The 27,996-nt window shown below is 47.9% G+C and overlaps 1 protein-coding gene across 2 annotated transcripts; it reads right to left on the minus strand.

The window, feature by feature from the left end:
- Positions 1–1,341: 1,341 nt before the first annotated feature.
- SDHD (succinate dehydrogenase complex subunit D) lies at positions 1,342–27,760 on the minus strand. Of its 2 annotated transcripts, none has more exons than XM_040326067.1 (4): positions 27,653–27,760; positions 11,320–11,424; positions 5,692–5,836; positions 1,342–2,110 (listed from the first exon to the last, which is right to left on the minus strand). In XM_040326067.1, exons 1-4 carry the CDS (start codon positions 27,696–27,698, stop codon positions 1,945–1,947), a joined length of 462 nt encoding a protein of 153 aa, XP_040182001.1. In that variant the 5' UTR covers positions 27,699–27,760; the 3' UTR covers positions 1,342–1,944. The 2 variants fall into 2 exon arrangements, with proteins under 2 accessions (XP_040182001.1, XP_040181999.1); XM_040326065.1 differs by having other exon boundaries at positions 5,692–5,839.
- Positions 27,761–27,996: the final 236 nt, after the last annotated feature.

Consider the following 27,996-nt stretch of genomic DNA (forward strand, 5'->3'; position numbering starts at 1 on the left):
TGAAAAAAATAAAACCTGACCTATTTTTACATATAGGTAAGCCTATAATAAGGCTTACCTATATGTACTGAAAATATCTCCTAAATGTGCGCCATCTAGGAGATATTTGCCTTGTAGTGTGCCGGTGATGTCATTGGCGTAGTGAAGAAGCGGCCCTCCCCAGCATGTGCCGTTACTGGCTGCTCCCGCACACATGAGCGGGAGTGACGTCACGCAGCTCCGGCCAATCACAGAGCCGGAGTCTGCGACCCCGGAAGGACGAGGGGTAAAGATGGATGCTTCCAGCAGCAGGGACATCCCGGGCTTCATTTGCAGGCAAGTGCCACATAATGGGCTGGTATGCGATGCATAATAGCCCATTATGCTTTTTATTTTGCAGGGGAAAAAAGAGGAAGTAAAACCCATCAAGATTTACTTCTTCGCTAAGAAACCATTTTAAGTTTTCTGGTAGGCAAATCAGTAACATTTGTTTTTAAGTCAACCGACACATACCGACCCTGCTAAAATATGCCCTGAGCATCTAGGAACCAAAGACATCTGATAACAAAAGGGTTAAATAAAATGTATACACAGCCCTTAAAATTTACACTCGCCTGCTCGCATTTTGAGGGCTGGCGAGTGTGGGCTGCCTGGGAGCAGGGGGGGCGTGCAAGGAGTGAATATAGGGGAGAGGAGAGTTGCCGCCACCGCCGCCTGGTTGTTCAGAGCGTGGGGAACATAACAGCTTTCAATTCAATAGCTGTGTTCCCCACCACGCGCCGTCATATACAGCCCCTCCCCCTTGTCCAGGCACTTTGATAGACAGATCACCCATCCCAGGATTGAACGGGTGATCTGTCTAGCAAAAATTCCCGGACAAGGGGGGGGGGGCTGTATATGACAGCTCCTGGCGGGGAACACAGCTATTGAATTGAAAGCTGTTATGTTCCCCACACTTTGAACAACCAGACGGCGGCGGCTCCGACTTCTCTGCTCTCTCTTACCCAGCACAGGTAGGCTGCACTGGGGACACATGGCTCCAATGGGGACACGTGGCTGCACTGGGGACATTTTGCTGCACTGGGGACATTTTGCTGCACTGGGGACACATGCTGCATTTTTGGGCACAGATAAAGTTGTTAATATTTATTTTTATAACTTAATTCTGCATAAAACATTTAAGTGTCATTTCATAAAATAATTTATGAGAGCCTGTCTAGAAGTGGGACATGGTAAGGGTTGGGCGGGGCAACTGGTGGCGAGTAACACTTAAAGGCCTGGCTAGTAGCTCAAGACTTGACATTTTGAGCCCTGGTATACATATATATTCTTGCTTTGAATTAAAACACAGTACCATAGTTGTTGATGCCAGTATTAATTTATTATTCTTTATTTCAAGCATTAAACCAAACATATTCATTTCTGAGTTCTATTGAGAATTGTGCAGGCACTCGTCATTAAATAGTGTGTAAGTTTATTTAATGCATTAAAAAGAGAAACTTATTAAAACTAGCTGTGATGCTGAATGATGTACAGATGCATTTCCACCCCGGAAGACAGGATAGTATAGAGAGTGTGTTGATCAATCTGGCAAACCAATATATTGACAAAGAAATTGTGATTGGGACAATGTCATATAGTGCAATTTCTGGCAGTAAAAGGAAACCGGCACAGCAACTGGATGCAGACAATGTTTGGAAAATCAATCTCCCAATACAGAAAATGGTCAGATCCCCCAATTTAATCGTTTCTGGATAAGGTTGTGTGGCTCTATCTGGAAGAAGGGGGCACTTAAAAAAACAAAAAATCAAATAGACTGTATATATAACGTACTGCGGCCATAATTGGCTGCAAACACAACCTCCATCATACACAGGCCAACGTACATCATCTACTGGCACGGTCTGGTGCCTTGTTCCTCAGAGGTATAAAACAGTTGTTGCAATACATTCGTTTGCCTTCAAATCACAGACTCCAGAGCATAGCCACTGCTTTGCAGATGCCAACGTCATGATAATTGAAATAACACAGGCCAGCAAATGTCAGAGATGAGAGAGCCAGAAGTCCAGTATTGGCCAACTTCACCTTCGTATCTCCATGAACGTAGTCAGTCACTACTTGTCCAAGACCCCTAAAAGAAAAGAAAAAAAATATATATAAATTTGAAGGCTGTATATTTATATGTTTATGTATATACACAAACACATGTTTAAGCAGCCTATCCCCGACCACGTCTTTTGATGATGAAACGCGTAGGTGTGGCCTAGTTGAGTGGAACGTCATCACGCATTGTTTTACGGAGACGCGCAACCACGGAGTTTAGCAGACGGGAGAAGTACAGAGGAGACGCCGCTTTCCCCGATTACACATACCGTGCATTATTTCTACTTAATTGTAAGTGCTACTTTACTTTTTAATAAATCCGCCTTAAAACGGTATCACACTATGGGGTTTTCCCTTATTTCTCATTCCATGGGAGCCTGAATCGATCACTTATTTCCTGGAGCGAGTACACGCTGGATTTGTCTCCAATACATTTACCTGGTGATAGTCTATGCGGGAAGACTATAAACATCCCTGTGCCTGATCTGACCGCTGTAACGACGGTCAATTACATGTGGTAAGGAGACTACATCTCACGATTTGGGTGTCCTTTCGGTGGAGGCAATCCTTGTCCTTTATTTTGATGCAGATTATTATCCATGAACTTTATTCCATTCTTTTTATTTTTGATGTGGATTACACTTTATGGACTTCATTATTCCTCACTGGAATTCTTATGTCACAAATGTTTTCTATAAGTTTATCTTATTTATTCACCTATATTATCACTTAATATTTTGGTTTATCATTGTTTATTTAGCGCTGTACCTTGGTATTTATATTGTTTTGTTTTACTTTGGGTATCTTAGGTAATTGGTACCGGCAGCTTTTTTTACCACTTTAACACGTGGTTATTTTCACATTTTTTTGTTAGCGCAGTGTTTTTTCATCCTTTGGTGGAAAAAAAAAAATCTTTACATGTTTAAGAGAAAAGGAAAACCACCACTGTTTAAAAAAAAAAAAAAAAAAAAAAAAACACAGAAGCATTGAAGCTGTTGTAAAGGCTTTCTTGTTTTTCAAAAATACCAAACATGCCATCTTTAGTTCTATTACAAGGGATGTTTATATTCCTTGTAAGGGGCATAAAAGTCATTAAAAAAAATAAAAAGGGACAGTGCAAAATAATAATAATAAAAGAAAAGCGTAAAGGGATCCCATCACGCTCGCATGCAGAAGAGAACGCATACGCAAGTCACGCCCACATATTTAACGGTGTTTAAGAGGTATTGCCACAAACGTTAATACTAGCGCAATACCCCCAACTTTAAACAGGTAACCTGTAAAAATGTTTAAAGCGTCACCTATGGCGATTTTTAAGTACCATAGTTTGTCGCCATTCCAGCTGCATGCACAAATTTCAAAGCATAGCATGTTGGATCTCTTTACTTGGCCTAACATCTTTCACATTATCCCCAAAAAATTGTGTTAACTAATGAGGAAACAGCCAGGTTCAGCGTGGAGGCGCAGATGATGACGTTACCAGAGAGCGGGACCAAGGAGTGCACCGGAAGGAAGGTGAGACTAGAAACAACAGGCTACGCGCTCGGAGACAAGCTCCTTTCTAGTCTCGCCTTCCTTTCCGGTGCTCTCCCTGGTCCCGCTCTCTGGTAACGTCATCATCTGCGCCTCCACACTGAACCTGGCTGTTTCCTGGTGGCCACAGGATGGATTTCTCTCCCTGCCTGCAGATCCGTGGATCTAGATGGACCTGAGACCGGACCGCACCGCGCATCATGAGACCCTGATGAGCCTGTTTTGTAATTGTGTATTGTAAAGTGCATTTCTTTTGAGATTAAACATAGTATCTAACATTTTGCACTTAGGTGGCGCTTCCCTTTTTTGTTTCCTTGTCTTCCCCTAACAGAGTTGGCTTTTCTCTGAGGACAGCTGCCGCCCACCATCTTCCCATCTCCTTCCTTTTTAGGATTGGTCATTTTGTACCACTATATGGACTATAAAACTGTGACCGTTTTCTAGACATAGACGTTGCCCATTTTTTAAGTGTTCGGTAGTACCAGTGTTTGCACTAACAGTTTATTCCAAATTTCTGTAAAGATACCCAACATGCTATGCTTTAAAATGTGCGCATGCTGCTGGAATGGCGACAAACTATGGTACTTAAAAATCGCCATAGGCGACGCTTTAAATATTTTTACAGGTTACCTGTTTAGAGTTAGGGGTATTGCGCTAAGATCAACGATTATGGAGATACCTCTTGAACACATATATGTGGGCGTGACTTACATATGCGTCCTTTTCTGCATATGAGCACTATAGGATGGGGCGCTTTACTTTTTTTCTTATTTTACACTGTCCCTTTTATTTATTTATTTTGATCACTTTTATTCCTATCACAAGAAATAGAAGCATGACAGGTCCTCTTTATTGAGAGATCTGGGGACAAAAAGACCCCAAATGTCTCATTTACCTTTAAAAGCAAAAAAAAAAAAGTAAAAAATATTGGTTTTGGCCCAAGAAACTAAAGTGACGTCAGATGTCGCCCTGGTCAACCAAGGACATAGAGAGGACTTGACTTCCTGCCCAGCAACGACCATATCAGATCGCTCCCAGGCTTTTCTCATGGGTCTGGTACATGATGTGTTTTTTCAAATGTATCTGCAAATGTAAAGCTTAATCAACTAAAAAAATCTTGCGAGCTACCAACCCACTAACCTAAGGATCCAATAAAACAACCCTCATGTGTGAGGAGGCATCTTGATTACTTTCAGCTGCTAGCACCAGACACTCATATAAACTGTGTTGAAGCCTAGGTTCACATTGGAGCGATTTGAGAGATCAAATCAAAAGACAAGTTGCAGCCTATTGGCGGCAATGGTACTGTTCCAATTGGTGCAACACCGATTTGCAAAAGTAGTTCCTGCACTACTTTTGATGATTTCAGGTGCGACTTCAATAGACATCTGTGCATGAAGCCACACAGATGTCTATCAAGTAGCAGCTGAAATCGCGCTGACCTTGCTACTTTGAAATTGCGCTACTTCATGTGAAGTAGCGAGATTTCAAAAGTAGCATCAATGCAAAAAGATAAATAAAAATAAACTTGTGCCGCGTTGTGTATACCTTTGTGTAAATATTAATATCCAATGTGCCAATACATAAAGTGCAAATTCCAAATAAAAAAAAATATATAAAGTGACTGAATATACTGTCTGTATTATATATAGTTCTCTCTATGGCAACCTATATGTTATCAAAAGTGCAAATGCTAAACCAGACATGTTGGGCTTGCACAAGAGAATGGCTTTTTGCACAGATTGTTTTTGCACTAAGAAACGTTTCTAGGGATTAGGGGCCAGATTCACGTAGAATCGCGGCGGCGTAACGTATCGTAGATGCGTGCAAGTATGCAAGTATGTTTTTTGAGAAAAACCCAGCAGACAAGGGGAAAAAAAAATTGAGATATTATATATATATATAATCCAGGAGATCAGGCGCAAAAAGGTGACTTGAGTATAAGCCGAGGGGGGCATTTTCAGCAAAAAATGTGCTGAAAAACTTGGCTTATACTCGAGTATATAAGGTATATATGGGGGGAGTGAAGTACCTCTTTCCACTCAAAACAAAATATTCTAAGAAGAGTTGGCTTACCAATGGCCATGCAGAGTGACAGCAGCAGCCAGCGAGTAGTCCATGACACCTCCTGGATACATGTAAGCGGCAGGGAGGAGACCCAGGAGGGCCACACTCAGTACTCTCTCCCCTGTCCAATGGAGGGAGGCTCCTTTGGATCCTGCTGCTAAAAACAGACAAAACAAACAGAAATTTTAAAATCATCTTTGTATCCTGGATGACCCGTCTCTTACAAATACCTACATTTTAGAGATACCCATTTTCAAAATCCTTTAATTCATAAGTTTTGGTTCATTTCATTTAAAGAGGACTTAAAGCGGTGGTTCACCCTCATTACCAACATTTTAGCATTAAATTAAGCATAGTAGCGCGAGCTACAGTATGCCTGTATTTATTTTTTTAGCCCCGTACTCACAGTGCAATCGTATAGAGAAGATTCCGACTCCCCGCGGGGAATGGGCGTTCCTATAAAGAGGGAGCATGATTGACGGCCGGCTCTGGCACGTCACGCTCCCCGAAGACAGCCGGAGTAGGTCTCGGCTCTTCACGGCGCCTGCGCACAGACTATGCGCAGGCGCCGTGAAGCGCCAAGTCCTATTTCGGCTATTTCGGGAGAAGCGTGACGCGCCATAGCCGGCCGTCAATCATGCTCCCTCTGGATAGGAACGCCCATTCCCCGCGGGGAGTCGGAATCTTCTCTATACGATTGCACAGTGAGTACGGGGCTAAAAAAAATAAATACAGGCATACTGTAGCTCGCGCTACTATGCTTAATTCAATGCTAGAAAAAAAAAAAAAAAAATGGTTTTATTAGGGTGAACCCCCTCTTTAAGATTGTCTTGTACCACTGTAGAATTACCAAGTATTCTATTTTATGCGTGTCATGTGCCAGGTGATATGTTGTACATCAGGGGTGCCCAACCTTTTGAAGCTTGAGGGCCACTTAAGCGACTTGATAACTGGTCGCAGGCCACAATCAGCGGAGCAGGCGGATGGCAGATCCATGGCTGCTCTGCATATGCAGAGTGGACACGGACACAGCCAGATCGGATTGGAGGTAGGACACAAGTCGGTTTACATCTGCTACTCCTTGGAGGTGAATGGAGGGTCCAACTGGGTCGGACTGACCGTGTGAAAGGGGCCCATGGCTGCTTCCACACTGATGCGCTGCGGTTTACCTGCACCGCGGGAGCAACGCAGTGTACCTTTGGCTTTTCTGCACTTTACAATAGACTTCTATTGTATTCTGCAGGTTTGGTGCACTTTCTGAAAGTTCACCAAACTCCCAGGTATAACAGAAGTCTATGGCTCAGTGCAGGTAACCCTCAGGTGCTCTGCATCTGCATGTTAGTTTGAAAGAAGCCCAGTAAGCACTGCAGAACAGATCTGCCCAATATATACACTTACTTTAGTAATAAACTGACCTTTGATAACAGTATTGTATTCTATTCCAGAGCAGGAGGTCGCGGGTCACATCAGAGGGCTACGCGGGCCACATATAGCGATTGTGATGCCATTACTTGTTAATTTTGCTGTGGTTGCTGCGGCTGTCCCAGCAAAATCACAACACGTGAAACTTGGCATTTAAAAAAGGAGCAGGAGCTTCTTCTGAGCGACAGCGTTGCGACTTTGTCGTGATTGCAATGCAATTTATTGCATGACAACCACAGCAAAATCAAACCGCGATAAGGGTGCCATTAACAAGTAATAGCATCGCACTGCCGGTAATCAGAATTGTCTAGGTGGGAATGCAGCCTTACTGTCCTGGGAGCGTGTATGGAGTAACCAGCGCCCAGCGGGTACCAGAAAGCTTCCAACGCAAACTTGCGATCAGGAGCTTTCAGATTATGCGACCTCTGACTGCCAACCACAACGGTCACATGATCGGAATGCTCACCTCCCAGCATTTAGAACCTGTCAAAGGGGCGGGAAGCAGTTTCAAGAAGGGGTTAACGTAAAACTAAAAGTATACAACACATTCATTCCTGTTAAACTCCCCAGGTATTTGCACTAGAATGGGAGCAGGATTTTTTGTCAGCGGCCGCTCTGGTTTCAAACAGGATGCAACTGCTTTATTGTATGTCTAGCATCAGAATATATAATCAGTATGCCTAGTATTACATAACAGACAGCCTGTCCACAGCAAAAAGAGGCCATAACACATACAGTGCATCCAGAATTTTGTTATGTTACAGCCTTATTCCAAAATGGATTAAACTAATTATTTTCCTCAAAATTCTACAAACAATACCCCATAATGACAACGTGTTTGTATGAAATCTTTGCAAATTTATAAAATGTATATAAATCACATGTACATAAGTATTCACAGCCTTTGCTCAATACTTTGTTGAAGCATCTTTGGCACCAATTACAGCCTCAAATCTTTTTGACTATGATGCTATTAGCTTGGCACACCTATTTTTGGGCAGTTTCTCCCATTCTTCTTTGCAGGACCTCACAAGCTCCATTAGGTTGGATGGGGATCATTGTTGCACAGCCATTTCAGATCTCTCCAGAGATGTTCAATCGGGTTCAAGTCTGGGCTCGAGCTGAGCCACTCAAGGACATTCACAGAGTTGTCCCGTAGCCACTCCTTTGTTATCTCAGCTGTGTGCTTAGGGTCGTTGTCCTGTTGGAAGATGAACCTTCACCCCCGTCTGAGGTACAGAGCGCTCTGGAGCAGGTTTTCAAGCAAGGATGTTACTGTACATTGTCGCATTCATCTTTCCCTCGATCCTGACTAGTCTCCCAGTTCCTGCCACTGGAAAACATCCCTACAGCATGATGGTAGCTCATCACCTGGCCAATACCATCCTTACAATGAAGCATGATGGTGGTAGCAGGTGATGAGCTGGTTTCCACCAGACATGACGCTTGCCATTCAGGCCAAAGAGTTCAATTTTTTTTTTATCAGACCGGAGAATTTTGTTTCTCATGGTCTGGGAGTCCTTCAGGTGCCTTTGGGCAAACTCCAGGTGGGCTGTTATGTGCCTTTTACTGAGAAGTGGCTTCTGTCTGGCCATTCTACCATATAGGCCTGATTGGTGGAGTGCTGTAGAGATGGTTATTCTTCCGGAATGTTCTCCTCTCGCCACAGAGAAATGCTGGAGCTCTGTCAGAGTAACCATCGGGTTCTTGGTCACCTCCCTGACTAAGGCCCTTCTCCTCCGATCGCTCAGTTTGGCCCGGCGGCCTGCTCTAGGAAGAGTCCTGGTGGTTCCAAACTTTTTACAAATGATGGAGGCCACTGTGCTCATTGGGACCTTCAATGCTGTACCGTTCCCCAGATCTGTGCCTCCATACAATCCGGTCTCGGAGGTCTACAGACAATTCCTTGTACTTCATGGCTTGGTTTGTGTTCTGACATGCACTGTTAACTGTGGGACCTTATATAGACAAATATATAATATAATAGACAAATCATGTCCAATCAACTAAATTTATCACAAGACTCCACTCAAGTTGTAGAAACATCTCAAAAATGATCAGTGGAATCAGGATGCACTTGAGCTAAATTTTGAGGGTCATGGCAAAGGCTGTGAATATTATTTACGTCATTTTTTTTTTAAATACATTTGCAAAGATTTCAAACAAACGTCTTTGACATCTTTATGATGGGGTATTGTTTGTCGAATTTTTGGAAAAACTATAAATTTAATCAATTTTGGAATAAAGCTGTAAGGGCCCTTTCACACGTGCGTATGTCCGTATTTCATCCATCTGTGTCAGCGAATGAACATCCACTGACACCCGATCTCATTGGTCCCTTCTATGGTCCGATTCTGCAGACGGAGGAAATACTATTTTTCCATCCGTCTGCGGATCGAATCGGGTCAACACTGACAGACAGTCCCGTGTTCATCCAATCTCCTCATAGAGGAGAGCAGAAATCTGACAGGGTGGTCCCTGAATAGTGTGCAGGGACCGCCCTGTCATGTCCTGGCTGAGCGGGGATCAACGGAGAGATCCCCGCTGAGCAAGTGGATATTAAACGTTAGTGTGAAAGGGCCCTAACAAAAACTCCCCAGGTATTTGCACTATAATGGCAGAAGCCTTGTTTTTGTCTCCTCCTGAGCTTTCTTTGTGCAGATAGAGAGAGTCCATACAGTAGCTCAGGTTTCAAATGAGATGTAACTACTTTATTGTACATCTAGCATCAGAAATATATAAGAATTATGCCTATTACATAACCTAGACAGACTGTCCACAGCAAATTACGTAACACATAAGCAGAAATTCTAGGGTGTCTCTGCACACCAAACTCTCTTTCTAGCAGGGAAAAGGATGTAATGTATAGACCAGGCATATGCAATTAGCAGACCTCCAGCTGTTGCAGAACTACAAGTCCCATGAGGCATAGCAAGACTCTGACAGCATGACATCCAGAGGTAGAGGCATGATGGGACTTGTAGTTTTGCAACAGCCGGAGGTCTGCTATCTGCATATACCTGGTATAGACCCACAAAAAAAAAGTAGATCTTCCTTGCCAAACCTGCCACCACACAATCTCTCTCTACAAAGCAACATGCGCTGGTTTCTCCACGTTTTACACGACTTTGAAAGGAATTTCTCTGAATGCAGCTGCCACCTGCTATTCTGATCAACAGAGCCATAATTATCCTGGGATAACTCGTTTCTCTGGTACATGCTGTACCCTTTTCTACCCAAACTAGATTTTCCAGGCCTCACATCACTTGTGTGCTAAAAGCCTCCTAAAATGCTGTACAGCGCAATTTGTGCCATCAAATATTTTAGAACTAGTTGTTACAGAGCCTCCAGAGTTTTTTGTCATCTAGGGTTGTCCCTATACTGATACTAATATCGGTACCGATACTCAGCATTTGCGCGAGTACTTGTACTCGCGCAAATGCTCCCGATTCCCCCCCTGAGAGCGGGTGGAGAGGGGGCGAAGAGCGGGCGGAGAGGGGAGCAGAGTAGTCCTCGGGTATGGAGAAGAGGAGAGCTGCTGCCGCCTAGTCCCCAAAGAGAAAGCCAAGCCCCCCCGCCGCTGCCGTCTAGTTGATTAGCGCTTGGGGAACATAACAGCTTTCATTTGAAAAGTTGTGTGTACCCCGCCACGCCCCGTCATATATAGCCCCTCCCCCTTGTCCGGGCACTTTGATAGACAGATCGGACAGGTGATCTGTCTATCAAAGTGCCCGGGCAAGGGGGAGTGTCTATATATGATGAGGCGCAGGGGGAACATACAGCTATTCAAATGAAAGCTGTTATGTTCCCCAAGCGCTAATCAACTAGACGGCGGAGGGGCTTGGCTTTCTCTTTGGGGACACAAGGCTGCATTTAGGGACACGGCTGCATTTGGGGACACAAGGCTGCATTTGAGGACACATGGCTGCATTTGAGGACACATGGCTGCATTTGGGGACACAAGGCTGCATTTGGGGACACAAGGCTGCATTTGGGGACACATGGCTGCATTTGGGGACACATGGCTGCATTTGAGGACACATGGCTGCATTTTAAAAAAAAGTATCGTATTGGCGAGTACATGAAAAAAAGTATTGGTACTTGTACTCTGTCCTAAAAAAGTGATATCAGGACAACCCTAACCTCATCCCATCTAAAACAGGTCAAAAGTAAAGCAATCAACACAAGTGTCTACAGGCCAGCTACTTCTCTTACCTTGTCTATTGGATGAAACATGGATTAGTGAGCCTTGAAATGAAGGACGATCTTGTGGTAAAACAGCCGCTGGTCTGATCAGGAAAGAATTCCCAAAAGCAAAAGCTGAAAACGGAAGAGATTAAAGGTTGGTGATACAATATATAAAACATTATTGGCACCTTTAGCACAAGGAAAAACTTGTTCCCTTTTTAAATGCAAATAAGTGGTAACAATATGAAGGAAAACTGGACAAAGTTGTTCTAACGCCATCATGAAGCTTCTGCTGCCAAAAAATACCGAGCTTCAACCACTGCCCAACGAAAACATCAGAACTAGGAGGTGCACCGAATGGAAATTTTGGTGCCAAAACCGAAAATGCAAGATGCACTTGGCCAAAAAGGACAGTTTTAAAAAAATATTTATATTTTTATATATAAATTGTATTATATTCGACTTTTCAATATCATCAATTTAACCACTTAAGGACCTTGCCTGTTTTTCAGACTCGGTGTTTACAAGATTAAAACATTTTTTTTGCTAGAAAATTACTTGGAACCCCCAAACATAATATATATATTTTTTATAACACCCTAGAGAATAAAATGGCGGTCATTGCAATACTTTTTGTCACACCGTATTTGCGCAGCGGTCTTACAAGCACACTTTTTTTGGAAAAAATTCACTTTATGGAATTAAAAAATAAGAAAAAACAGTAAAGTTATCCCAATTTTTTTTATATTGTGAAAGATAATGCTACGCTGAGTAAAATGATACCCAACATGTCACGCTTCAAAATTGCGCCCGCTCGTGGAAAGGCGTCAAACTTTTACCCTTAAAAATCTCCATAGGCGACGTTTAAAAAATTCTATAGGTTACATCTTTTAAGTTAGAGAGGTCTAGGGCTAGAATTATTGCTCTCGCTCTAACGATCGCAGTGATACCTCATTTGTGCGGTTTGAACACCGTTTTCATATGCGGGCGCTAGTCACTTATGCATTCGCTTCTGCGCGCGAGCTCGTCAGGACAGCGCGCTTCAATTTTTTTTTTTGTTCTCTTATTTAATTTTATACATTTTTACACGTTTAAAAAAAAATGGGTCACTTTTATTCCTATTACAAGGAATGTAAACATCCCTTATAATAGAAAAAAACATGACAGGTCCTCTTAAATATGAGATCTGGGGTCAAAAATACCTCAGATCTCATATTTAGACTAAAATGTAATAAAAAAATTGTCATTTGAAAAAATGACAACAGGAAAATGTGCCTTCAAGAAGCATGGGCGGAAGAGACGTTTTGACGTCGCTTCCGCCCTGCTATGCTATGGAGACGGGTGGGCCATCTTGCCCTCTTTTTGTATCCCAGGCAGGAGGAAGGACCTGATCGCCACCGTCGCTCCGGTAAGCAGCGGAGGGCACGGGAGAGCGGCGGGAGGGTGGGGCCCCCTCTCCCGCCGCCGATAATGGTGATCTTGCGGCGAATCCGCCGCGCAGACCACCATTATCATTTTAAAGGACCGGTGCAGCAGCTGCTGCCTCTACCGAGATATCCCTCTTCAAAAAGAGGACGTATATAGTCGTGCGTGGGTCCTTAAGTGGTTAAAGGACTATGAATTTATTGTCGCCCATTATTGCCACCTTTAGCACAAGAAAATGTATCCCTTTAAATTCTATGTATGTCTGCACACTGGTCCGTTGGGCTTCCCGTTGTGGAGTTAAAAATTCAGGTTGGTGCATTTTCAGTCAGGAGAAAAAAAACACACCTCCCTGTTCAAATGCATTGAAAAACGCAGCAGGAACGCATCATTAACGTGCCCGTGCTACCTTTTTTGGAGTGGCATGACCTATGAAAAACATGGTAAAAATCGCCCCAAAATCTAAAATCACAGTGCATTTTCTGTGCCATTATCTGTACCTTTTTCTCTTATTGATAATACTTTTTTCAGCCAAAATGTTTAGGCAGCAGAAATTTTGGTGCATCTCTACTCAGAACATTAACCTCTTCGTACCGGCGGTACACATATATGCGCCTCTTGGCAGGTGAGCCTTAACGTTAACTCCTAGATTCCAAGCAAATTTGTCAACCCCTGCGATACCACTTTTTAAGACCGAGTACAAGCACCAGTACTCACTGATACTTTTTTTTTTTTTAAGGTCATGTGACAATTTGACTAATGGGCACTATTTATGGGCACTGATGGATGGAACTGATGTCACTTATGGGCACATATGCAGCACCGATTGCCAATTGCAAAATAAATGACATGAATGATGAGAGGAGAGGATTTTGCAAAGCTATAGGGCATAGAACATTGCAAAAGCCTTCCTTTCCTCCTCTCATCATTCATGTCATTTAACTTCTAGTAAGTATTGTATGCTGCAACACCCATCTTGGCACACCCTGCACTCGGCTGAAGTAAGCAAGCAGCGGACATCTTGTTACACCCAGCCCATATAGTTGGAGCTGGGTGTAACAAGATGTCCGCTGCTGGCTTACTTCAGCCGAGTGCAGGGTGTGCCAAGATGGTCGTCGTGATGTTTACCCTCCGAAGACACGGAACGTCACTTCCTGTACTGAATGTCACAGCTCCGGTCACCATTTTGGAAGGAATAGGTGGCGGCACCCTGCACCCCTGCCAGCTTACTCTTGTGTTCCACTGCTGCCAGACCAATCTTTGCCCTGCTCTCTCAGGTTCCAGGTATCGGGTCAGGCATCGGGAGCATTTGTGTAAGTACAAGTACTCACACAAATGCTCGGTATCGGGACAACCCTAACTGCAACCACTGGTTTTTCCATGCTGTTACCTTACAGTAGTAAGGTGAGAGGCCACTTCTGTCATTGCATGGAATGAGGAGACACTCATTTATATTTATCAGTTTGCACTAGGGTGCCCACGTGTCCCGGATTGCCCGGGACTGTCCCTTAATTGGCATCTGTGTCCCTGTTCCCGGATGCCTTCATTCCGGGACAATACAATGTCCCGGAATGAAGCACTGGGTAAAGTCATTATGAATTCAGCAGAGTCTGAGCCGCTGTAGCGCTGTCTGCGGCATGCAGAACCACCTCCCCATGACTTTCATTGTGCTCACTGGTTGCTACAGCCGCTTGGCTTGTAGCAACCAGTGACATCACGGCTGCAGTGCACCCCCTCTGTTCAGAACTGAAAGCGCGGGAGGATTTCACTTCCTCCTCCGCGCTTCTGCTCTGTCTGCCTCCTGGGACCCAAAGCAGCTGAGCTCCGAGGCTGCCCCCTGACATACCAGAGAGGGACACAGCTTCTGATGTGAGAGGGAGAGCAGCAGCATCATCTGAGAAGAACAGAGAGTGGGGGCCCCGGGGAGCAGCAGGAGGCTGACTGGAAGGAACAGCACGAGAGGGAGTGAGAGAAGACCTGAGCAGCAGTGACATCCTCCCAGAGCCTGCACACCTTCTCCCAACTTCTCCAGCTGTGCCTATCATCAAGGCTGACAGAGAGGACAAGGATGGTCTGGAGGTAGGTGCATACATCACACACACCTACCCACAGACAGGGGCTGAGACAGGGTGTACAGGAAGGACTGCAGGCCAGCTTAGGGGGTCAATTTCACTCACCACCCCCCCTCTCTCTCTCTTCCATCCCCCTCTCTCTCCCATCCCCCTCTCTCTCTCACCCCTTCTCTCTCTCTCTCCCACCCCTTCTCTCTCTCTCTCTCTCTCTCTCTCTCCCACCCCTTCTCTCTCTCTCTCTCCCTCACCCCTTCTCTCTCTCTCTCCCCTTCTCTCTCTCTCTCTCTCTCCCACCCCTTCTCTCTCTCTCCCACCCCTTCTCTCTCTCTCTCTCCCACCCCTTCTCTCTCTCTCTCTCTCTCTCTCTCCCTCACCCCTTCTCTCTCTCTCTCTCTCTCTCTCTCCCCTTCTCTCTCTCCCACCCCTTCTCTCTCTCTCTCCCCTTCTCTCTCTCTCTCTCTCCCACCCCTTCTCTCTCTCTCTCTCCCACCCCTTCTCTCTCTCTCTCTCTCCCTCACCCCTTCTCTCTCTCTCTCTCTCTCCCCTTCTCTCTCTCCCACCCCTTCTCTCTCTCTCTCCCACCCCTTCTCTCTCTCTCTCTCTCCCTCACCCCTTCTCTCTCTCTCTCTCTCTCTCTCCCCTTCTCTCTCTCCCACCCCTTCTCTCTCTCTCTCTCCCACCCCTTCTCTCTCTCTCTCTCTCTCTCTCCCTCACCCCTTCTCTCTCTCTCTCTCTCCCCTTCTCTCTCTCCCACCCCTTCTCTCTCTCTCCCACCCCTTCTCTCTCTCTCTCTCCCCTCACCCCTTCTCTCTCTCTCTCCCACCCCTTCTCTCTCTCTCTCTCTCCCTCACCCCTTCTCTCTCTCTCTCCCACCCCTTCTCTCTCTCTCTCTCTCCCTCACCCCTTCTCTCTCTCTCTCTCTCCCCTTCTCTCTCTCCCACCCCTTCTCTCTCTCTCTCTCTCCCCCACCCCTTCTCTCTCTCTCTCCCCCACCCCTTCTCTCTCTCTCCCATTCTCTCTCTCTCCCCTTCTCTCTCGCTCTCTCCCACCCCTTCTCTCTCTCTCTCTCCCACCCCTTCTCTCTCTCTCTCTCTCCCCCACCCCTTCTCTCTCTCTCTCTCTCCCCTTCTCTCTCTCTCCCCTTCTCTCTCGCTCTCTCCCACCCCTTCTCTCTCTCTCTCTCCCACCCCTTCTCTCTCTCTCCCCCTCACCCCTTCTCTCTCTCTCTCCCCTTCTCTCTCTCTCCCCCTCACCCCTTCTCTCTCTCTCTCCCCTTCTCTCTCTCTCTCTCCCACCCCTTCTCTCTCTCTCTCTCTCCCGCACCCCTTCTCTCTCTCTCTCTCTCTCCCCTACTCTCTCTCTCTCCCACCCCTTCTCTCTCTCCCTCACCCCTTCTCTCTCTCTGACTCTCTCTCTCTCCCACCCCTTCTCTCTCTCCCACCCCTTCTCTCTCTCTCTCTCCCACCCCTTCTCTCTCTCTCTCTCCCACCCCTTCTCTCTCTCTCTCTCCCACCCCTTCTCTCTCTCTCTCTCCCACCCCTTCTCTCTATCTCTCTCTCCCTCACCCCTTCTCTCTCTCTCTCCCACCCCTTCTCTCTCTCTCTCTCCCACCCCTTCTCTCTCTCTCTCTCCCACCCCTTCTCTCTCTCTCTCTCTCCCTCACCCCTTCTCTCTCTCTCTCCCACCCCTTCTCTCTCTCTCTCTCTCCCTCACCCCTTCTCTCTCTCTCTCTCTCCCCTTCTCTCTCTCCCACCCCTTCTCTCTCTCTCTCTCTCCCCCACCCCTTCTCTCTCTCTCTCCCCCACCCCTTCTCTCTCTCTCTCCCATTCTCTCTCTCTCCCCTTCTCTCTCGCTCTCTCCCACCCCTTCTCTCTCTCTCTCTCCCACCCCTTCTCTCTCTCTCTCTCTCCCCCACCCCTTCTCTCTCTCTCTCTCTCCCCTTCTCTCTCTCTCCCCTTCTCTCTCGCTCTCTCCCACCCCTTCTCTCTCTCTCTCTCCCACCCCTTCTCTCTCTCTCCCCCTCACCCCTTCTCTCTCTCTCTCCCCTTCTCTCTCTCTCCCCCTCACCCCTTCTCTCTCTCTCTCCCCTTCTCTCTCTCTCTCTCCCACCCCTTCTCTCTCTCTCTCTCTCCCGCACCCCTTCTCTCTCTCTCTCTCTCTCCCCTTCTCTCTCTCTCCCACCCCTTCTCTCTCTCCCTCACCCCTTCTCTCTCTCTGACTCTCTCTCTCTCCCACCCCTTCTCTCTCTCCCACCCCTTCTCTCTCTCTCTCTCCCACCCCTTCTCTCTCTCCCACCCCTTCTCTCTCTCTCTCTCCCACCCCTTCTCTCTCTCTCTCTCCCACCCCTTCTCTCTCTCTCTCTCCCACCCCTTCTCTCTCTCTCCATCACCCCTTCTCTCTCTCTCCCCCACCCCTTCTCTCTATCTCTCTCCCACCCCTTCTCTCTCTCTCTCTCTCTCTCTCTCTCTCCCCCCCACCCCTTCTCTCTCTCTCCCCCACCCCTTCTCTCTCTCTCTCTCCCACCCCTTCTCTCTATCTCTCTCCCACCCCTTCTCTCTATCTCTCTCCCACCCCTTCTCTCTATCTCTCTCCCACCCCTTCTCTCTATCTCTCTCTCTCACCCCTTCTCTCTCTCCCTCCCTCACCCCTTCTCTCTCTCTCCATCACCCCTTCTCTCTCTCTCCCTCACCCCTTCTCTCTCTCTCCCCCACCCCTTCTCTCTCTCTCTACCTCACCCCTTCTCTCTCTCTCTCTACCTCACCCCTTCTCTCTCTCTCCCACCCCTTCTCTCTCTCTCTCCCACCCCTTCTCTCTCTCTCCCACCCCTTCTCTCTCTCTCGCTCCCACCCCTTCTCTCTCTCCCTCACCCCTTCTCTCTCTCTCTCCCACCCCTTCTCTCTCTCTCTCTCCCACCCCTTCTCTCTCTCTCCCACCCCTTCTCTCTCCCACCCCTTCACTCTCTTCCACCCCTTCTCTCTCTCTCTCTCCCACCGCTTCTCCCACCCTCACCAAGCCCCTCTCCCCTCCCAAATGGACACTAACAGGTGACAGCAAGTGAGAGTTAGTGATCCCATCCCTTCCCAAGCACTGCCACTTAACCCATGCCCCCAGCACTGCCAGTCTGCCACTGGCCTCATCCTCCTAATGAAGGACTACAGGTCCCAGCATTAGTCCCTTAGAGCTGAGGATCTGACATGCTCCCCCAATGGACGGGGTAGGAATCGGGTAGGTCAGTGTAATGATCAGGTAGGTCAGTGTAGGAATCAGGTTAGTGTAGTGGTCAGGTATTTCAATGCAGCAATCAATTGGGTCAGTGTAGGGATCAGGAAGGTCAGTGTAGTGGTCAGGTAGGTCAGTGTAGGAATCAGGTACAGTAGGTCAGTGTAGTAGTCGGGTAGGTCAGTGTATGTGCAGTTTTTACCCCAGATCCCTTGTGTCATTTGTATTTCTTTTGTGGTATAAAGTACAGGGTTTTATATACAACTTTAGTGCCTTAGATATAAACAGCATTTGTTTCATGTATGTTAGCCCAACATCGCAAGAACAATTACACTCTGTGAATCTAAGTGGCTGCCTGCAGCTGCAATGTTGGGCTTCCATACATGAAACAAATGCTTAAATAGGTAAGGGGCGGGGCCTCTCGGCCACGTCATATGGCGGCACTGCCTGCTTGTGATGTCACCGACCGCTGCTTGCTGGGGGGGGGGGGGGTGTCCCTGAATGGCTGTATGGAAATGTGGTCACCCTAGTTTGCACAGCTAAAAAAAAAAAAAAAAAATATTAAAAGTCAGCAGCTACAAATACTGCAGCGGCTGACTATTAATAATCAGACACTTACCTTTTCTCAGGGTCCAGCGATGCCGGGGAACGAAGCCCCCCTCCTCTCTGCGGCGCCGGCATTGTCACTGTGGGCGCCCGGCTGTGGCTCGCACCGTGATTGACGGAGAACTCACCTGGGACCTGTGATGTGTCCCAGATGATTGCGGAGAGGGAGGGGGGAGTGCTGACTTGCTTCCGGTCGCTGAGGGGACCTAGGGAGGAAGTGGGAGCTGGAACCCTTTAACCACTTCATTACTGGGCACTTAAACCCCCTTCGTGCCCAGACCAATTTTCAGCTTTCAGCGCTGACGCATTTTGAATGAAAATTGCGCGGTCATACAACACTGTACCCAAATTATATTTTTATAATTTTTTTACAACAAATAGAGCTTTCTTTTGGTGGCATTTTATAATCTCTGCGATTTTTATTTTTTGCGCTATAAACAAAAAAAGACAAAAAGTTTTGAAAAAAAAACAAAACAATATTTTTTACTTTTTGTTACAATACTATCCCAATTTATTTATTTATTTTTATATTTTTTTCCTCAGTTTAGGCCAATATGCATTCTTTTACATACTTTTGTTAAAAAAAAAAAAATAATCGCAATAAGCGTATATTGATTGGTTTGCGCAAAAGTTATAGCGCCTACAAAATAGGGGATAGATTTAGGATTTAATTTTTACTAGTAATGGCGGCGATCTGCGATTTTTTGTCAGGCCTGCGATTATAGGTGGACTAATCGGACACTTTTGACACCATTTTGAGACCATTAACATTTATACAGCGATCAGTGCTATAAAAATGCACTTGTTACTGTATAAATGTGACTGGCAGGGAAGGGGTTAACACTAGGGGGTGAGGAAGGGGTTAAATGTATTCCCTGGGTGTGATTCTTACTGTGTGTGGAGGGGGACTGACTGGGGGAGGTGACCGATGCTGTGTCCCTATGTACAAGGGACACAGATCGGTTTACTCTCTCCCTGACAGGACGTGGAGCTCTGTGTTTACACACAGAGCTCCACGTCCCTGCTGTCACTGCCGATTACCTGGTGGACATCGCGGCCGCCAGGCACGCGCATCGGCATCTCAGCGATGCGCCGGGCACAGTTTTTTCCTGCTGCGCGCCCCCAGGGGGGCTTGCAAATAAAAGGACATCCACCCAGCAGTTGAGACCCATGCTGTGGATGTCTTTCGTCTACAGTGCGGGTCTCAAGTGGTGAAAAATAGTGTTTTCGCTCACCCCCCCCCCCCCCCCCCAAAAAAATGACATGTCAAATTTAGCATGTCAGGGGGTCACCTTTCTTTAAAGTGGAAGTTCCATTTTTGGGTGGAACTCCACTTTAAGACCTTAGCACTACACTTCACTGTTTTTCACCTTAATCCCAAGAAGACTGCCTCAGAGACTTGTTACACTTTCACTTCACTGTTCAGTGTATGTTGATCAGCTTGATGAGCACCGATTGACTAATCACCCACATTTGTTATAGATCTGGTTTGTTGTACAAATCATTTTTGATTGTAAGGATCTGTTAGTTGAAGACTTCATTTGCACATTTGGTTTACACTGCCACCTTGTGCTCACCCTTATTATTGCTTTTTTCTTTTTTAGTACGTTTATCATTTTGTGACACATTGGTTACACTTTAGTTCAACAACAGCACAGCATCAATTATTATATACATTTTCACAGTTCAACCATAACATTATGACCACCCACCCAATATTGAATAGGTCCCCCTTTTATGGACAAAACAGTCCTGACCCATCAAGTGATAGACCCCAATGTAACATCCACATAAATAGGAGGAAATAAGGCTTCCCAGTAGAACATTCCCCAAAGCATCACACAGCCTCTGCCAGTTTGCCTTCATCTCATCCTGCATCCTGGTGCCATCTCTTCCCCAGGTTAGCGACGCACACGCACCCGGACATACACAAGATGTGACAGGAATAATGTGACTCGTCAGTCCTGATCACCTTCTATTGATCTGTGCTCCAGTTCTGATGCTCACGTGTCTATTGTGGGTGCTTTTGGCTGTGGACACAGGTCAGCATTTGCACCCTGACCGCTCTGCGGCTACACAGCCCTCTATACAAACGGCGATGTACTGTGTATTCTGACACCTTTCTATTAAACATTAACTTTTTTAGCAATTTGAGCTCCAGTAGCTCTTGTTTTGGATTGGATTACACAGAGCCGCCTTTGCTCCTGATGTACATTGAAGTGGAAGTTCTGCTCTTCCTCCTCTTCTACTTTTGGAACATCTTTATTTTTTTGGGGTGTGAAGTACCTAATTTTGACAGGTACCCACTCCTGCTTGAAGCGTCTAGGCAAGTGGTCTCCAAACTGCGGCCCGGGGGCCAAATGCCACCCTTTGCTTGCTTTTACCTGGCCCTTGGGGCCATAATTGCTCCCCACTGACACCAATGAAGGGACACAATTCCTCCCACTAATACCAATGCTGGGGCACAATTTTTCCCAATGGTGCCAACAATGGGGCTCAATGACACCAAATGATGGGGCACTATTCCTCTTAATGGGACCAACAATTTCTTCCAATGACACCAATGAAGGGGCGCAATTCCTCCCACTAATACCAATACTGGGACACAATTATTCCCAATGACACCAACAATGGGGCCCTATTCCTCTCAATGGGACCAATAATGGGGCCCAATTACATCAACAATGGGGCACAATTACCCCCATTGACACCAATGATGAGGCACAATTGCTTCCACTGAAACAAATGATGGGGAACCATTTTTTTCACTGACCTCAGGACCTTCTCTACTCCCAATTTCCACAGTCCGGCCCTCCTAAAGTCTGAAAGACGGTAAGCTGGCCCTTTGTTTAGAAAGTTTGGAGACCCCTGGTCTAGGCAATGCCACCAAAGTTTGCTCCACTCCCTCACCTACATAAGAGCTGTCACTGGCTGAAGCCGCGTCATTCCCAGGCTGTCTCCGGTGGTGATGCGTTCGCTGGATGGACATCTCATCGCTGGATCCTGGACCTGGATGAAGAGGAGATCTTCTCATCGCTGGACCCGGAGAGGAGATCACCCATTGCAGGATTCCGACAGCGTTGGAGCGGAGACCGAGAGTGGATTACCACCACTGGAATATTTTGTTTAAATAAAGGACTTTCCCAACGGTGTCTGTTTTTTATTTTTTTACAATTGTTAGACTTTCTTTGTGAAATGGTAGAGGTACAATGTACACCAAAAAGTAAAAAAGAGATTTTTTTTTTCAAAATTGTCGCTCTTATTTTGTTTATAGCGCAAAAAATAAAAACCTCAGAGGTGATCAAATACCACCAAAAGAAAGCTCTATTTGCGGAAAATAAAGGACGTCAATGTTGTTTGGGAGCCACGTCGCACAACCGCGCAATTGTCAATTAAAGCGATGCAGTGCCGAATCGCAAAAAGTGGCCTGGTCTTTGACCACCAAAACGGTCCGGGGCTGAAGTGGTTAAAGGGGTTGTTAAGGTTCGTGTTTTTTCACCTTAATGCATCCTATGGCAGTCACTAGTGCCCCAGCCCACCCGTTTTACTTACCTGAGCCCTTTCATCTCTTCGGCACGTCCCGCCGTCCTCTCCAGAGTCCCGGCTTTGATTGGATAGATTAATAGCATCGCAGCCATTGGCTCCTGCTGCTGTCAATCAAATCCAATGAAGCTGGGGCCGGGGGGCACCGAATGAATGACTCAGGAGAGCGCCCGCAAGGTAACCCCCTCAAGAGAGCGCTTCTCCTAGGGGGTTATCTAATGCGGGGGAGCCGCCGAGGGAGCCCAGAAGAGGACGTTTGGGGCCACGCTGAGCAAAACAAGCTGCACAGTGAAGGTAAGTATGACATGTTTGTTATTTTTAAAAAAAAAAAGCGAACCTTTAGTATCTCTTTAACCAGTTCCCGACCCCCGCATGTACGTCCACAATATGGCACGTACAGGCACATGGGCGTACACGTACGTCCTCGCCTATTAGCGGGTGGGGGGTCCGATCGAGACCCCCCCCGCTACATGCGGAGGTCGGGTCCGCTCGGGGAGCGATCCGGGACCACGGCGCGGCTATTTGTTTATAGCCGCTCCGTCGCGATCGCTCCCCGGAGCTGAAGAACGGGGAGAGCCGTGTGTAAACACGGCTTCCCCGTCCTTCACTATGGCGGCGCATCGATCGCGTCATTCCCTTTATAGGGAAGACACGATCGATGACGTCATTCCTACAGCCACACCCCCAAACAGTTGTAAACACATACTAGGTGCACCCCAACTCCTACAGCGCCACCTGTGGTTAACTCCCAAACTGCAACTGTCATTTTCACAATAAAGAATGCAATTTAAATGCATTTTTTGCTGTGAAAATGACAATGGTCCCAAAAATGTGTCAAAATTGTCCGAAGTGTCCGCCATAATGTCGCAGTCACGAAAAAAATTGCTGATCGCCGCCATTAGTAGTAAAAAAAAAAAAAATTCATAAAAATGCAATAAAACTATCCCCTATTTTGTAAACACTATAAATTTTGCGCAAACCAATCGATAAACGCTTATTGCGATTTTTTTTACTAAAAATAGGTAGAAGAATACGTATCGGCCTAAACTGAGGAAAAAAAATGTTTTTATATATGTTTTTGGGGGATATTTATTACAGCAAAAAGTAAAAAATATTGCTTTTTTTTCAAAATTGTCGCTCTATTTTTGTTTATAGCGCAAAAACTAAAAACCGCAGATGTGATCAAATACCACCAAAAGAAAGCTCTATTTGTGGGGAAAAAAGGACGCCAATTTTGTTTGGGAGCCACGTCGCACGACCGCGCAATTGTCTGTTAAAGCGACGCAGTCCCGAACTGTAAAAACACCTTGGGTCTTTAGGCTGCATATTGGTCCGGGGCTTAAGTGGTTAAAGCCAACAAATGATCAAATGTGTTTCAATGGCAAATATCTCTGCTGACACCTAGAGGGCATTCCGTGTATAGACAGATCTAAAAATAAATCTGAAAGGAACAATTATACTGCTGATAAGGATTACTGCAGTACAATTTAAATACCAATGTTATGCATTCCGGGTTCATTTTATGGCTTTTTAAACTTCTACAGTTTATACATGATGTTCGCTTTCACCATAAATAAGGATGACAGCAAAATAATGTCAATGGAGTCCAAGGATAGGCTCTTAGAAGAGTAAGGCTGGCTTTATACCGACACCCAGTCCAGGTTACCACGTGTGTTTTACCCCCCATCAATGTGCCCTGGATGCATTCCAGATGCTTTTTTTCCCCACTTCAGTGCGTTTTGTTGTGCATTCTGGTGCATTTTGATGTGATTTACTGTGGAAAAATGCAGCATGTTCTACTTTTTTGGGGGGGGGGGGGGGGCTGGAACACCCTAGAACTGATCGCACTGGTGTGAACTATGCCACTGGAAACCATAAAACCTACTTTCCCTGCATTTTTGATGCATTAAAAAAAAAAATACACTGGACTGCTGTGGTGTGAACTGGTCCTAAGAGCAGATGATTCCTGTAACATTTACTTCCTGGAATCCACCTGCCCTTAGCTCAGGCAAGATGATTTGCTTAGCTGGAAAAAGCCCCTCCTCCAGATGAAGGAAATAATAAATCACCCATAAAGACTCCTGGGATGTATGACATCATTTTGGCTTATGCCAGAAACCAGCTAAGGAAATGTTAAAAAAATAAAATAATAATAATAATAAAAATGGTTAAAACAAATCTAATAATATACTTTCCTAACCTTTTACTAATGCAGCAAATGGATAAAAAATAGTTGAGGTTGACTGACAGAGTAAAGTTGTGCTATAACCACTTGCCGACCTCGCAGAATCACGTATTTACACACACGATTCTGCATCTCTGGGTAGAGGATGCACGCGCCCCGCCCCCGTGTGTTGTGATTCGTTAGATTTTTAGCCATCTACATCCCATTGATATTTCCCTTCACTTCCTGTCCCAGAGCCACAGGAAGAGAGGAAATTCCTCCGAAGTGAGGGGATCTCTGTGTGTAACTATTTCCTCCATTAGTGTTCCGATGTCATCCCAAAAAGAATTGGGATTTTCTTTCACTTTCGATGATAAACAGGAAACAGGGCAAATAGAGGGTGGATCTCCCTAATGGGGGCCCAGACAGGGGTTCTAATCCCTCTCCACTCCATCCAAAGCTAAGAGAAGAACAAACAGCGTCACCTTCAGAGCAGAATCAGGTAGGACTTTGCAATGTACATTAATCACCCAGAGGGGATTGTTTTTGTTTATTTTTTTATCAGAAGTGGAGTAACTCTTTAACCAGTTCAGTCCCCGAGACTCTTTTTTACACTTTTTTTTTTGCTTGGAAATTACTTAGAAACCCCAAACATCATATATATATGTTTTTTTCTTATTTATTTTGCTTTTATATTTTAGTTTGACAAAAAAAAAAAAAAAAAATTGGGTGACTTTTATTCCAATACAAGGAATGTAAACATCCCTTGTATAAAAAAAAAAAAGCATGACAGGACCTCTTAAATATGAGATCTCATATTTACACTAAAATGCAATACAAAGGGAGGGGGGCGTGACCCCCCCCCCCCACACCAACAGAAGGAGGGGGCGTGACCCCCCCCCCCCCCCACACCAACAGAAGGAGGGGGCGTGACCCCCCCCCCCCCCACACCAACAGAAGGAGGGGGCGTGACCCCCCCCCACACCAACAGAAGGAGGGGGCGTGACCCCCCCCCCCACCAACAGAAGGAGGGGGCGTGACCCCCCCCCCACCAACAGAAGGAGGGGGCGTGACCCCCCCCCCACCAACAGAAGGAGGGGGCGTGACCCCCCCCCCCCCAACAGAAGGAGGGGGCGTGACCCCCCCACACCACCAACAGAAGGAGGGGGCGTGACCCCCCCACACCACCAACAGAAGGAGGGGGCGTGACCCCCCCACACCACCAACAGAAGGAGGGGGCGTGACCCCCCCACACCACCAACAGAAGGAGGGGGCGTGACCCCCCCACACCACCAACAGAAGGAGGGGGCGTGACCCCCCCACACCACCAACAGAAGGAGGGGGCGTGACCCCCCCACACCACCAACAGAAGGAGGGGGCGTGACCCCCCCACACCACCAACAGAAGGAGGGGGCGTGACCCCCCCACACCACCAACAGAAGGAGGGGGCGTGACCCCCCCACACCACCAACAGAAGGAGGGGGCGTGACCCCCCCACACCACCAACAGAAGGAGGGGGCGTGACCCCCCCACACCACCAACAGAAGGAGGGGGCGTGACCCCCCCACACCACCAACAGAAGGAGGGGGCGTGACCCCCCCACACCACCAACAGAAGGAGGGGGCGTGACCCCCCCACACCACCAACAGGAGGAGGGGCGTGACCCCCCCCACACCAACAGGAGGAGGGGCGTGACCCCCCCACCAACAGGAGGAGGGGGCGTGACCCCCCCCCCCCCCACCAACAGAAGGAGGGGGCGTGACCCCCCCCCCCCCCCACCAACAGAAGGAGGGGGCGTGACCCCCCCCCCCCACCAACAGAAGGAGGGGGCGTGACCCCCCCCCCACCAACAGAAGGAGGGGGCGTGACCCCCCCCCCACCAACAGAAGGAGGGGGCGTGACCCCCCCCCACCAACAGAAGGAGGGGGCGTGACCCCCCCCCCCACCAACAGAAGGAGGGGGCGTGACCCCCCCCCACCAACAGAAGGAGGGGGCGTGACCCCCCCCCACCAACAGAAGGAGGGGGCGTGACCCCCCCCACCAACAGAAGGAGGGGGCGTGACCCCCCCACACCACCAACAGAAGGAGGGGGCGTGACCCCCCCACACCACCAACAGAAGGAGGGGGCGTGACCCCCCCACACCACCAACAGAAGGAGGGGGCGTGACCCCCCCACACCAACAGGAGGAGGGGACTGACCCCCCCACACCAACAGGAGGAGGGGCGTGACCCCCCCACACCAACAGGAGGAGGGGCGTGACCCCCCCACACCAACAGGAGGAGGGGCGTGACCCTCGCACTAACAGGAGGAGGGGGGTGACCCCCGCACTAACAGAAGGAGGGGGGTGACCCCCGCACTAACAGGAGGAGGGGGGTGACCCCCGCACTAACAGGAGGAGGGGCGTGACCCCCGCACTAACAGGAGGAGGGGCGTGACCCCCGCACTAACAGGAGGAGGGGCGTGACCCCCGCACTAACAGGAGGAGGGGCGTGACCCCCGCACTAACAGAAGGAGGGGCGTGACCCCCCCACACCAACAGGAGGAGGGGCGTGACCCCCCCACACCAACAGGAGGAGGGGCGTGACCCCCCCACACCAACAGGAGGAGGGGCGTGACCCCCCCACACCAACAGGAGGAGGGGCGTGACCCCCCCCACACCAACAGGAGGAGGGGCGTGACCCTCGCACTAACAGGAGGAGGGGGGTGACCCCCGCACTAACAGAAGGAGGGGGGTGACCCCCGCACTAACAGAAGGAGGGGGGTGACCCCCGCACTAACAGGAGGAGGGGGGTGACCCCCGCACTAACAGGAGGAGGGGGGTGACCCCCGCACTAACAGGAGGAGGGGCGTGACCACCGCACTAACAGAAGGAGGGGCGTGACCCCCGCACTAACAGGAGGAGGGGCGTGACCCCCGCACTAACAGGAGGAGGGGCGTGACCCCCGCACTAACAGGAGGAGGGGCGTGACCCCCGCACTAACAGGAGGAGGGGCGTGACCCCCGCACTAACAGGAGGAGGGGCGTGACCCCCGCACTAACAGGAGGAGGGGCGTGACCCCCGCACTAACAGGAGGAGGGGCGTGACCCCCGCACTAACAGGAGGAGGGGCGTGACCCCCGCACTAACAGGAGGAGGGGCCTGAATCCACACTAACAGGAGGGGCGTGACCCTCGCACTAACAGAAGAGCACTGAGCCAAGAAAAAAAGAACATCTTTGTATCCTAAGATTATATCTTCTGCCTCCATGTTATGTGTATGGGAAGATATTATGTCAGCACTGCTCCCTCCTCCCATACACATCCCACACACACATCTATATAGCATTGGGCTCACCTCTGCCTCCCCTGCACAGCGATCCCAACTTCACCAGAGCCGCCATCTTGCCGAACACACAGCCAAGGTGCCCCTGTCACCCGGAAGTAAACTATTTACCTGCCACTAGAGGGAGAGATTCAGGCTTCCCCTGTACAGACACTCCGTGTAGATTGATGAATCATGAATTCCAGTATCTATGTCTCACCCGAAAACTCGCTCAAGCTTTGTGACTAGAAAAAAATTATAATACAGTCAATTCAGAGGAAGAAGATATGCGGCGGCGAACTGCTCAGCCAATCACAATCAGCTTAGGTGAAACGCATGCTTCCGCGTTCCACGCCTCGCACAGGAGCATGCTGCTC

Source organism: Rana temporaria, chromosome 10 (genome assembly GCF_905171775.1).
Source record: "Rana temporaria chromosome 10, aRanTem1.1, whole genome shotgun sequence".
NCBI classification, from domain to species: Eukaryota; Metazoa; Chordata; class Amphibia; order Anura; family Ranidae; genus Rana; species Rana temporaria.

What these genes read in the sequence shown, in the direction of transcription:
- SDHD (XM_040326065.1), bottom strand. Translation starts at nt 27,698, where the DNA reads ATGGCGGCTCTGGTGAAGTTGGGATCGCTGTGCAGGGGAGGCAGAG. An exon ending in GCTGTGCAGGGGAGGCAGAG is followed by an intron (nt 11,425 to 27,652) that starts GTGAGCCCAATG and finishes TTCCGTTTTCAG; the next exon opens with CTTTTGCTTTTGGGAATTCT. An exon ending in TGTTTCATCCAATAGACAAG is followed by an intron (nt 5,840 to 11,319) that starts GTAAGAGAAGTA and finishes GTCTGTTTTTAG; the next exon opens with CAGCAGGATCCAAAGGAGCC.